The 13,570-nt window shown below is 47.8% G+C and overlaps 1 protein-coding gene across 1 annotated transcript in view; it reads left to right on the plus strand.

Moving 5' to 3' along the window:
• TMEM242 (transmembrane protein 242) overlaps positions 1-13,570 on the plus strand; it is a 262,169-nt gene that overhangs the window by 140,540 nt on the left and 108,059 nt on the right. Inside the window, exon 3 of the mRNA XM_069607731.1 lies at positions 4,913-5,050. Within this exon, the coding sequence (XP_069463832.1) occupies positions 4,913-5,050 (138 nt within the window). The remainder of the gene's footprint in view (positions 1-4,912; positions 5,051-13,570) is intronic.

A 13,570-nucleotide genomic window follows, 5' to 3' on the forward strand; every position in this document is an offset into this window, starting at 1 on the left:
GACTTCCATTGCTTCACAAAAGTTAATCCTTGAGATCCACTCTCTTGTTTTGCCAAGGAGCCTCTAAATGCTCACATAAATAAAGGAGTGTGCTATTTTTATTTTTCTTGCACTGAAGAAAAGCTGCGTTTTTCAACATAAAATGCAGGAAGATGTAGCGTATACCCCCACTCGATGACGAAAGTGGACTTTGCATCCGTTTATACGTAAAGGGAGCAGCAAGACGGCTCCCAGCCACAGACTAACTGCATGGTGCTGAGGCAGCCTGAAATAACTTGTTTGTGACCCCTGAAGGTAAGAATAGATCTAGACCTCTGCTCATTTTTCGAACGGACTGAGTTTACGGTCCCATTGGGCCCCCCCAACCCCCACTCTTGCTTTTTGTTTCTTGGATAAGAAAGAAAAAAAAAGGTTACCCTTCAGGCGCACCCTAAATCTTCAAAGTGCGCACGTAAGGTAAGGTGAATTTACAGTGTTCGTCTCGCCTAAAACAGAATAATATGCTCAGGGACGTGTCGTAACACCCATGTATGTTCATATTGATTGCCCAGATACCACACAAAGCAAGGACCCTTTATCGGCTATAACATTACATTTGTGATTTCTGCCGTCCAGAGCTTTTCCCAAGCAGTAGCTCTGGTACGTTGTGAATAAAAAAAAAAAAGAAACATTTACATGCGATTCACACTCTACATCACTGAGGTGGCCGCTTGAATGCACAGACCATTCCCGGCCTTCTGGGTTCACCCCTTTCACTACCCCCCGCATACCCTGTCCTCCTCTGCGCATTCAAGAAGCCCACAACTTTGGATAATGCCAATATTAAATTGCTTATAAAAAACTATTACGCACAGAGACTGCTCTCTCAAGAGTCTTGGACACTTAGAGGGATGATTTCTTAGGTTCCCCTTTGTCTTTTCTCTTCCCCTAAAGGACATAGATTTCGCCAGATCCGCACCTGCAGACCTTGAAGAAGATGACCCCCATAGAAATGATCATTGAAACTGGTCGACTAGAAATGGTCATTGAAACCAGTCGGCATCTCATGACCAGTTGGATGTTCCAATAAGTAAATGTGAACACAATTGAACTATTAGTAGCCCCTATTGGGCACATTGTAATCCGGAGGTCCCACACGCCTTGAATGTGTAGGACTTGATTCTTTTAACTATCCAGCACTAGGGTTGTTTTTCGAGGAGCAATTCACGTATTTGGTGATTAAAACTTTAAAGAGAAAGTCCTACGAAGAGCTACCTCCCATAGATGTAACGTACAATAGACATGATCTAATGTCAACAGTCTCTATCTGTACCTGTACTGGTTGTTGTATCTGTGATTTACTCTAATGTGGTTTGTAGATGAGGGAAATATCTCACTATCCCTTTTTAGATAGGCGGTACATCACCGTTCGTCCTAGGGAGAGCTTGCCTTGACCGGGTCAGGGTGTGCTTCCAAATAGGGACAGTTTTTATCTGTGTGTTTCCATGATACTAGTTGGGTGAGGATTACTCACCAGTGATACTTACTCTTGAGCCCGTTCATTTGTGATAAAATATGCCAACCAGAACGGGAGGAACGTAATAGGAATATATTGCACTTTTAGTTGTGCCCCAGGTGCTTTTGTGAACTGAAGACAAGCTCTCCATGATTTTCATGTTAGATCTTTGAGGTCTTAGTTATGCCCCACAAAGTAACATGATCTGATCAGTCTTTCTTCACTTATAGTTGCCCTCAGGCAGCAGACACCTGAGACCTTTGAAGCATGACGGGTCAGTTCTGTGTTGCGGATTATTAATCTGTTATGCTGTTCTGTTGAGTCTTCTGGGGTCTCCGAGAGACCCCGTTCTGTGGCATCCACTCTTTCCCCATGTTCTGTGATATCTCTCTTCAGCTCTTGCAAGGAGGATCTTGGTTCCTCTTTCATTGTACTTAGTTCGGTATGGAGAGATTCCATAATTCTAGTTTCCATGCTCCTTAAACACTCCTGTAGTTCTTCCTTATTTAGGGCCATGTTTGTGATTTCTTCCACGTCACTTGGAATTTTACTTGGTTTACTTGGAATCCTAACTTGATGCCCTTTCACATACCAAATACGTGGCCAAAAATTGTCAATACTGTCTTAGACTTCTTAGGCAAGTCACACTTTTCGTTCACAAGAAAACGTGTACAGCTTTAGCCCATGCCATCATCATCCTACCTAGGTTTGATTACTGCAGTTCACGCTAGTTGGTGCAAGTAAAACCTGCCTTCACAATCTTAATGTCGCACAAAATGAAGCTAGTCGCATATTAAAAACGGTCTCCTGTAGAGCCCCTATCTCTACCATCAGAAAGGATATGCACTGGCAATCAGTGGTGGCACTGGTATAAGTCTAAGTGGCCACTTTAGTACATGTATGTATGGCATGGCGCCTGTCTACCTTCAGGATAGATTGGTCAGATAGGAGCCTAAGAGGGTCCTTCGATCTAGCAACTCTAGCCTTCTCTGCTGTCGTATAACTAGACGTACAAATGGAAAGGGCAGATCTTTCCCTGTGTTGGCAGCGTCTACTTGGAAAAACTTGCTTTTGAATCTACGACAGGAGCCCAACCTTATTTCTTCTAAAAACAACTTTTTAACTACCTACCTTATGGGCGCCTCTCCTCTGCTTTGCCCCGTCTTTGATGTTTCCGTCTTGTGTGCATGTACCCCTGATGGGTTTTGGCGCTTTACAAATATGTAAGTAAAATAAATGTATTTCCACCATACCATCTGATGGTATTTTAACATATTTTGTCCTTTGTTTCTTTTGTTTACTTTCTTCTGTTTGTTTATGCATAGCCATCAGTATTTAATGGTATATTTATTTATGAACTTACTGTATCAACTCAACATCATTCTCGATGACATGTATGTATCTCCTGCATTTCGGGTACTATGACTCGATTTGTTGTGCTGGTGGCGTATTTTTCCAACTGATTGATTTTTGCTGTACATTTAAGATTTTTTCCTAATGAAGGACCACACGGTCAAAAATGTATTGTCATCTTCTAAACAATGGGCCTAATTCCCAGAAGCGTTTTATAATGGCAAGAATCAGGGCCACTATCTTCTAAACTTGTGGAACAGTTTATGAATTGATCACGAGTATTTTTGATAATCATTTAACAAATTACGTATCTTGGGGCGTGCAGCCTTCACCACAGGTTTTTTAGCCTTGGTCTTTTTTTCCTTTATGAACTAGACACTCATTTTGGTGATGCAATACTAAAAAAAAAAAAAGTTTCTTGCATTATGTAGTAAGTTATTGACTCACAATATTTTGTTCCAGAAGATTTCAGTCGCTTGGCAAACGTACTGTTTCATATGTATCTTCATAACTCTAGTAGTCATGCTATCATCCTGCCTCATCCCATTTTCGACTAGTGATGTGTTTCAATATTGCCATTTAGCATTGAGAAAAGGCAGGATGGCTCAGGGGCAACGTGCTCGCCTTGGAAGCAAGTCAAAACGGACCAACACAGCTTCGATCCCCAGGTCTGTGCTTAGAAACCTCATCCCCAGGTCTGTGCTTGGAAACCTCTGGGTATTAAACGCATTATAAATAACCAATCAAGGATAAAGGTTACTAAGTGTTGTGAAGTGCATATTTTTTTATGGAAGTGACTTGTGTACTCCGCGTTAACACATCGTCAGGTATCCTATCTGCAATCCATGATGTCTCACTATGTAGGCCTTTAAGCTTGAATGCAGTCCTGTTTTTAAGATTTGCCATCCTGGATAGGTGGCGAGTAGCTGGTCGCATAAACTCAAAGCGTTTATTTTAAAGAAACATGATCAACGGTGTGATGCCTTGCATGCCTGAAGAGACAGCTTTAGTATTGGGAAGAGGAATGCTTGATTTGTACAAGAGCCACTACTGAGTGACTTGTACCTTTTCTACTGAGGAGTTCGGAATGACATAATTGACAACGCAATCGTAGCTAAATTTGTCTATGATGTTGGTAGGAATACTGAAGAAAACGACTACATATTAATGCTGATCCCATTGGCATTTTGAATTAATATGCCTGTGGTTTCTTTCCAGGGCTGCTTGTGGTCATTTTTCACAGCAGGCAGGTTCTGTAACCAACAAAGCACAGAGTCAGTATACATTACAGTGCATTCGCTTGCTAATCATGAGATTAATCGCACACTATGTTTACATTTTAACCCAAGGATCCTATTGTCTTTAGGGGTGTGCAATTATCTGATTTATTGTAACATTCTGAGGAGGGAGATCTGGGGCCTTTTGGAATGTTGTCATCGTGCCATATTTTTCTATCTGCGTATGACTTTGTGTGCATAAGGGTTCTATAAATAAATATGGCCACTTCAATAGTGGTTAAACCGATTTAGTGACAGAAATATGCCACTCTCTCATTGACCGAGATCAAGCAGTAAATTGATAGTATGATCTTTGGTTTAAAAAATAAATAGAAAAATTAGGTGTGCCTGTGGTCGGCACTGGAATCCTCATTGTGGGTGACATTACATGCAGAATTGGAGGGCATCTAGAATGGATTCTTTTTCAAACAAACCGTCTCTCAAAGCATCCCAGGTATTTCATGACCAACTAAGTCCACTGGCTAGTTTGTCAAGTGATTGTGGTGTGCTCTTGTATTGTGATGTGCTCTTGTATTGTGATGTGCTCTTGGCCCTACCAGATATTAATGAAAAGTTGATTTGTTTTATCAGCAGTTTTCTTGCATGCTCTGCAGCAAACTTGATCATGCATTCCCCTGCCCAGTTGGCATCATTGATTAATTTGAATAATGTTGTTTGTTTAATATTCCAATTGAAGTAATAGCCCTGCAGGTTTTTTTGTAGGGTGCCGAGTAGAAACGCCCAAAATGACTTGATTGTGCACCAACCCTATGCCTTTTCATTGCAGGGTGTTATTGCTACAGTGGCATTACCAGAGAGTGGTTCATCGCTTGCCTTGCGCGCCCTTGGTTGGGGATCTCTATATGCATGGTGTGGTGTTGGACTGATTAGTTTTGCTGTCTGGAAGGCCCTAGGAGTCCACAGTGTAAGTATTGGACCTCAGTACTTTAAACACTCGTTGTTGGTTTCTACACATTATTCATCTTTTCAAATTGCTAGTGAGTTGTCTGATTACAATCACCAAATATGCAAAAAGTGTTCAGAGCTAGTAGAAAGATCTCCCACCTCATCTTGCATATTGTTCTCACATCTGTTATTAGAAACATTGCTCACCTGCAGAAATACGAATAAATGCATTTGAATTCCCTAAAGAATGGTTTGCTCTTATGTCGCCTACGCGAGGTCTGGCGAAGGCCAGGGATGGCATTCTTTATGCATTTCGGAGATAGATAAATGTAAATGCCTGGGTCAGTTTATAAGTGACTAGAGTGGGATCCACCAGGGGGCGCCAAGATGCACTGACGCATCCGCACTGGTCTCCTCCAAAGGGCGCTGTAATTGGGACCTGAGCCCCCCCCAGACCCCCAGGAGTGCAGTGTCGACCCCCCCCAGCACCGCGCCCCCTTACGCGGAGCACTGGCAAGCCGCGGCCTACACGAGGCCTGCGACACAGCCGGACGGGGGCCTACGAGTCCTCCTGATCGCGGAGCTGTGTGCTGGGCCTGGCAGATCGAGCTTCCCCTGAGCCCACCGATGGACTGTTGAGCATTGGAGACCCCCTGAGCCGGAGGCATCCGCGAAGGCGCCCACTCCACCCCTCCCCAGGCGGGCCTTCCCTGGATCCCGCACAGCTTGGGGGCCGCACAACGGGTGCTCGAGGGCGAGGGTGCCCCAAATCAACATCCTGCAACCAGCATCACGGAGGTAGAACTACCCCCCCGGGCCAACCACAGCAGCCACTGAATGGCCCCAAAATAGTGGCCACAAAGACCGCCGGTACTGTGGAGACTTGAACTAAAACCCAGGACGAGGAGTGATAGGCCCGCATCGGCGGTGCTACGGAGACGTGGCCTGAGCAAACAACCGCCCCAACAGTGAGTACGACACCGTGGCCGTACACAGGGAAGACCCCCCCCCCTCGCGTAGTCCGGTGACCCGGCGGTACCGTCCATAGGGCCTAGAGCATCAGGGAGAAGATCCTGTGGGCATGGTCAGAGGAGGCCTATGAACTGGAAGGAATCTCTGCAGAGATTTCGACGTAAACCCTCAGGCTCCCCTACCCGCCCGGGAATGGTGGCCTCGGCACCCCTGGACGTGTCTGACGCTAGCACGGTCACCAAAGGCATAGCGGCCCTCCTGGAGGAAATAAGAGGCTTCAGAGCAGACATAACGCTACGGCTGGATACCCTGGATAAAAAAGTGGACAACATAGACGACAGGGTCCAAGCCCTTGAAAATAACACAGCCTCGAATGACATTTTCGAGACGCAATTCGACATGCGCCTATCGGAACTCGAGAGGAGGGAAGAGAAGTGCTCCCTAAAACTGGATGACCTGGAAAATAGGGAACGACGCTGTAATCTTCGCTTCTTGGGGTTCCCGGAGCGGGAAGGTGAAACGCAAATGGACATAATTAAAGCTGTGAACGCAGTAGTGGGATCTCTCTTTGAGGGGGCGAACACAAATGAACCCACAATTGACAGAGCTCACAGGGCGGGAGCGATCAACAGAGGCCCCAGGTCCATCCTCGTGCGTTTCCACTACTTCTCGGAGAAGAATAAAATACTGGAACTGGCACGTAAGAGAGGCCCGGTCGACTGGGAGGGAGCCCGGATTTCGGTGTACCAGGATCTGTCCGCCTTCACCCTGGCAAGACGTCGTCTCTGTTCCCCGCTGACGAAAATGCTCCAAACCAAGGGGGTCCGATACAGGTGGGGATACCCTTTTTCGCTTTCCTTCGAACTGGATGGGTACAAATATGCCCTGGTCACGGAGGATGACATTCGCAGGGTGTCGGGCGAACTCCTTGGAGAGCCGAACGTGGAGGGGGGAAGACCAAAAACGTGGAAGAGAGCCCGTCGGACCCGGGAGAATTAAAGCTTCTCAGGAGAGACGTAAAGTCCGAGGCCACAGGAAGTTCAGAAGAGTGGCTCCGGCATCTCCTGGGCAACCTGACACTTGAGGAACCCCAGGAAGTCTCACGGTCCAGTTTGATTTATATGTCATTGGGGGAAACGCTATGATCATTTGTACTCTGAGCATGATAGGGGGGGGGGCTCAAGTTGGGGTTGTTGGGGAGTTTAAGAGCCCGGAGGAGGGAGACAATGGTGGCCTGGCTCAGCGACAGGATGAAGCCGCTGGTCTACCAGGCGTTCAGGGGGGAGGTGGGAGGTGGGAGGGAAAGGTTGGGGTTAGTTCAAGAGGACTCTAATGGGGCCAAGCCAAGTTTTCTGGTCTGTTATGTAACTGGGTTTTTGTTATGGGTCTATAGCGCTATAGCGGGAGGTGGAAGCACTGCGGGAGCGTTGGAATCATTAGTCCCGAAAAGGGAGACGTGAACTTTTACCATGGCTACGGTGGATGATTCCTTGCAGTATTTGACAGTGGGTTTGCTTAATGTACGGGGTCTCAACCCTCCTACCAAAAGGTCGCTGCTGGTGAGGGAATTCACAAGGCTCCGGCTCCATTTTTTATTCGTACAAGAAACACATTGGGTTCGGGACAGGGAGCCAAGGCTGAGAGCTAAAGCTATTGAACAAGTCTATGCAGCGTCCTTCCAGGCCAAGAAACGTGGAGTAGCCCTTTTGGTTTCTCCCGGGGCTCACTTCGTCCTTAAAGCCCAGAGGTCAGACCTGGAGGGACGATATATCATGGTTAAAGGGGAGGTGAGGGGTCGGCTGTTCACCTTGGTTGGTATTTACGCTCCAAATGAGGCGCAAGATGGCTTCTGGATGGGGATGAGAGAGAAAATCGTAGCTTTTTCCGAGGGTACTTTGCTGTTCAGGGGGGATTTTAATATGGTTCTTTGCCCTGATAGAGACAGGAGCTCGCCCAATCCATGCCCTAACCAACGCCTCCAAAAAAAACTGGCCGAGGCATTTCGATCAGTCAATGACGATCTGGGCTTGAGCGACACACACCACACAGAAAAAGATCGGGACCCCGACTTCACTTTCTTCTCGAAACCCCATGCCACTTTCTCCCGTATTGATTATATTTTGGTCGACGCCACGTTCCGGGGCGAGGTCACAGACTCGGGGGTGGAGGTGGTTCCCTGGACTGACTACGATATGGTTAGAATAAAAATGGGTGTGCCCCAGGCCCCCCCACCTGGGTCCCTATGGAGATGTAACGACCTCCTCCTACACGATAAAGAGGTGCGACGATCCCTCCTTACAGCCATCACCGAATACTTCTCTGTCAACGACAACGGGGAGGTCGGAGTTGTGGGTGTTTGGGAGGCATTCAAGGCGACCATCAGAGGCATTCTCATTGAGACAGGTTCAAGAAAAAAGAGGGAGAGGGGACAGGAGGAGGCACAGTTGAGGAAAAAGATAGAGGCTATCCAACCTGGTGGGAAACTAAAAACACAAATGTTCCCCGGGAAGTGGGAGGAACTCCAGAGGTTGCGCTCAAGCCTGGCAGACCTCCAGGTGGGACAAACAGAAAAAAAACTGTCCTTCCTGAAACAAAAGTACATGGAAAAGGGGGAAAAGGCTGATAAAATACTTGCTTGGAGACTCCGGGAGCTCAGAAACAGTAGGAGGGTTAACTCCATCCAGCCACCGGGAGGGGAGCCAACTGTAAGAGATAGCAAAATAGCTGAACACTTTCGACTCTATTATGAACACCTATACAGCTCGGAATACGCGAGGGACGGAACCGAGATCGACAGTTTCTTGGACTCTCTCCCGATTCCCAGCCTCTCACCTGAAAATGCAAATATACTGGATCTCCCCGTATCTCCAGAGGAGATAATAGATACTATATCCTCCCTGAAGAGTGCAACAGCCCCAGGCGACGATGGGTTCACAGTCAAATTCTATAAGACTTACCGGTCTACGCTAGCCCCGTTTCTGGCCAAAATGTTTAATTCAGCGCTTGACCAGGGCACCCTCCCGCCTTCGATGATGTCAGCACTGATAGTAGTAATCCCCAAAGAGGGGAAGGACCCTTCCCAATGTCAATCGTATCGCCCCATTTCCCTTCTTAACGTGGATGTCAAGATCCTGGCCAAACTTCTGGCGAACAGGCTGGCAAAACTCCTCCCATTTCTTATACATGGTGACCAGGTAGGGTTCATCCCGGGGCGCCAGGGGTCCGATAACATACGAAAGACCCTAGGCCTCATGTACGAAGCCTCGAGGCAGGGGAAAGAGGGTTACCTGTTAGCTCTGGATTCAGAAAAGGCCTTTGACCGCGTCGAGTGGCCTTATATGGGCAAAGTCCTCCAGAAAATGGGTCTCGGGGAGAATTTTTGTAGGTGGGTCTCGACACTATATAATGCTCCCACGGCAAGAGTTTTGGTCAACGGCGGCACATCGGAACCCTTGTCTCTATCTAGAGGAACCCGGCAGGGCTGTCCCCTTTCCCCCCTTCTATACGCTCTGGCAATGGAGCCCCTGGCTATAGCGATCAGGGTGGACTGTGAAATTACGGGGATTCGTTGCGGCGATTGCGATTTTAAACTCTCATTATTTGCCGACGATATCTTGGGGTACCTAACTAACCTCCAGGTATCACTACCCAGATTGTTTAATCTTATAAACCTCTTCGGGGCCTTCTCGGGGCTTAAGATAAACGCCTCCAAGTCTACTATTATGCCAATGGGTCCCGGGGACAAAGACATTGGGGATCGCTCGGAATTCTTGGGAGTGAGGATAGAACGTGTGTCCACCAGGTATCTGGGCACCGACATCCCTAGGAACCTCTCGCTACTATATCAGTTTAACTTCCCGGGGATCCTGGCCAAAATCACCAGCGATCTCAAACGCTGGGCTCCCCTTACACTCTCCTGGTTTGGCCGTATGGTGACGGTCAAAATGAATATACTACCCCGCCTCCTGTATCTCTTCGCAGCCCTCCCTGTGGTCATCCCTGAATCCTTCTTCGAGGTTTTACAAACCCGTGTCCTCCAGTTTATATGGGAGGGGAGGAGGCCAAGAGTCAAATTTTCCACCTTGACCCTGCCGAAGTCTCATGGTGGATTTGCCCTCCCCGACTTCAGATTGTACTATAAAGCAGCCCAGCTCCGGGTGATGATGGAGCACATGCGAGAGGATATGAGGACGTACTGGACATATATAGAAGATGTCCACACCCACCCCAAAAAAGTTAGGGACCTATTATGGGCCTCCCCGAAAACCATCCCCTCCTATCTTAGAGAACACCCCACACTGGCAGTCCTATGGGCACTCTGGAAGCCGAATAAAGATAATAAAATGCTGTCGTCCTGGCCGGCCCCTTTAACATCGCTATGGGGTCCCCCTATCAACCTAGACACCAGAGGCTTCCGTGACACTCAAGCTTGGTCAGACATGGGGTTGGAGAGAGTTTCCCAGCTCTCCCGTGAGGAAGGCTTCGTCGAATACGAACAATTGACCGAAGCACTGGGTGATAAACCACCATCGATCTTTGAGTACTTGCGTTTGAAGGGAATTCTGACTCACCCCCGCTGGGCTGACAACTTGACCCGCCCCCTCACCCCCTTTGAGGAAGTAATAGCTAAAAGTGTCTCTCGAAAAGGCTCCCTGTCCAAGTTCTATAGTGCCTTGATAACGGCCAACCTGGAGGGTAGGCAACCCTTCAAACGTATATGGGAAGAAAGGCTGGGTATGGCATTGGATGACCATACATGGAGGGCAGTTTTCAAAACCATATTCTCCGGTACTCTGTACACAGCAGCCATGGAGCATAGTTTCAAGATTCTGCACTCCTGGCATCGCTCCCCATCCACTCTCTCTAAAATGTTCGCAGAAGTATCCCCCTACTGTCCTAGGTTGTGTCACCAAAGAGGCACATGGTTCCACATGTGGTGGGGATGCCCGGTTATTCAGGTGTACTGGTCTGAGCTCCACAGCTGGATTAAGGATATAGAGGGATTCTGTCCATCGCTTCTCCCCTTGGAAATCCTCCTGGGTTCCCCCATGCCGGAAACGGAACAGAGTGCATTCCCGAGGGTCATCGGGGCCATGCTGAGGGCGGGGAGGCTAGCATTGGCTCAAAAGTGGAAAAGTGCCTTATCACCAACCAAGGAGGAGTGGCTCTGTAAACTAAGGGGTATATTTACTTATGAAAAACTTACGGCAGTGAAAAACGATAAAGTCTCGGAGTTCTCACAGGAATGGACAGCAGTTCTCCTCCACGACGAATGTGTCTCTATGCGATTGTAATGTTGGACCCCAATATGTGTCCCCCGAGCATACCCTAGCGCCGGCCTTAAAACTGGAGACTTTCCACCATCCTGCTTTGCACTGCGCTGCTCCCACGATGTCAAATTGTAAAACAAGTGTATGCAATGATGTCTGAAAATTCTCACCGCTGCTTCCGCAACCTGCAAAAACCTAAAGACTTGGTATGTTGCAAAACTGGGGGGGAGGTGAGGGTGGGGGGTGGGGGAAGGGGATTATGTTGCAAAAGTTGGGGGGGTGGGGTGGGGGGGAGGTGGGATGGGAGTAAAAAGTTAAAAAAAATTCTGTCAATTATGTTTGCTCTGTGTATTGCTGGCAGGGACTGCTCGCGCACCCTACCTTTTTTGTAATATGACAATAAAAACAAAGTTAAAAAAAAAAAATAAGTGACTAGAGTGACTATTACATAGTGAAACATTACCATAAAGTTTGCCAATTAGTGATTGATCATGGGTGTACCAGGCGGCCCTCCAACCTTTCCCTAGAATGTTTTAATGTTGTGCTTCGTATCTGATTCCCGTATAGCTTACATGCAAGCCATGTTATGTGTGGCTGAATTACGACTCACTTTCTGAATGTATGTGACGCGGGTCACAATCTGCGCGCCGATGCAAGGGCCATGTCTGGGTAAATGACACCCAAAGTGTTGAACTCTTCAGAGATCGTAAATGCTTTGTCAAAAACTCATGTTGGATAAAGCAATAAGCTCCATCATGCTAGCTTTTGAACTGCAGAACGTTGGGTCCCATCCAATCGTGTATGACCTTCGAAACAGAGGTTAAGCAGATGTCTGTGGGAAGAAATTAAAGAAGGCATTCATACCAATGAGCTGTTTTAAATCTAGTTTATTAAAGACTAGCAGGTGTACCCATGCTTCGCAAAGTTTCCTACTTCAGTCACAGTTTGAGGTTTATTTAGTAAACTTAACCAATGATGACTATTTTGCTAGTCTTTCCTGTAGGAGCTAGTGTGAACAAATTGTCTTGGTTTCCAACTCTCCAGCAAGCCACATAAAGCAGACCTTGAGAAAAGCATGAATCCCGTAAATCGGTTACAGCTACTTTGAGTTGGAGCGTTGAGATTGTGCAGCAACATTATTGGTGTCACAATCTACAACAGTGTCCTCAACATAAGTGCCGACCATGTAGCGCTGAAGTGTGCAAGCTTTGTACTGTTTAAATGTTATACGTTAATCAACTTCCGTCGGAAACGTTTCTGTAATTCTCATGAGAGATTTGCCATGATGTGATGGACATCATTATTGTGGGCATTATTGAAGAGACGTATACCATTCTCAAGCATGGGCATGGATTCACATGCTCATGAATATTCCCCGTCGTCAGGCTGGGAATCCTCGGTAAAGAAAAAATCAGTATCAGTTTCGTTTCTGATCTGTCTTTCTTAGTAGTAACCAATTACTGATCTCTGGGTCATACTGCCCCCAGCCAATGACTGCCCTCTCCCTAAGCCCCGCCTCTGGCAGCCATCCTCAGATTTTTACCGCATGCTCAAGTGTTGGGAGTCCTCGTGCTTTAGCTCTCGAGTTTTTGCTGCGTTTTCGTGCTTTTTCAGGAGATTTTCTCATTTTTTCGGTTTAATCGAGCCTCAAGCGCCACCATTTCTACTCCTGAGCCTCAAGCTCCACTGTTTCTATTTCCGATGACGGGGATCGGTTTCGGAATTCTAGTTTTCGTCGAGATTACACTTCTTGGAGGATTCTGGAAGATCTGCGGCCTACCTCAACGGACATGGCCCAGGACAAGGGAAGCTCGACGCCCGGATCCAAGCTGTTCAGGTGCTGCCCTGGATGCGGATTGCAGAACGTTTTCAAGGAGGAAGAGCACTCGCGTTGTCTCTACTGTCTTCATGAGGACAAAATGCACGTGGAGAAGGACTGTGCGTTCTGCAAGAACTTTTCGGAACGGACAAAACAAGATCGTCGTTCCCGCCTCGCCGCCTGGCTGGAGAAGGGCACAGCAGGTGAGAAGGTGAAGAAAAAGTCTGAGCAGGCTTCTAAGTCCTGTGAGGGTGCCCCGGCGACGGGGGCCCAACAGAAGGCCAAGCACCGCGAGTCTGCAGGCACCGGGAGCGCCGAAAGGTCGGGCTCTTCGGCTGCCAGGCAGGGCGCTACTTCCCCGGCACGTTTGACCACGAGCCAGCGCTCTGGTTCGGGGAAGAGGAAGTCCGAGAACCCAGGTAAGCCGCTGGAGCGGACCCGGTCGATCTCGAAGGGGGAGCGAGGCGCTGACCCTCCA

This window comes from Ambystoma mexicanum, chromosome 4q, assembly GCF_040938575.1.
Source record: "Ambystoma mexicanum isolate Mex_15411 chromosome 4q, UKY_AmexF1_1, whole genome shotgun sequence".
NCBI classification, from domain to species: Eukaryota; Metazoa; Chordata; class Amphibia; order Caudata; family Ambystomatidae; genus Ambystoma; species Ambystoma mexicanum.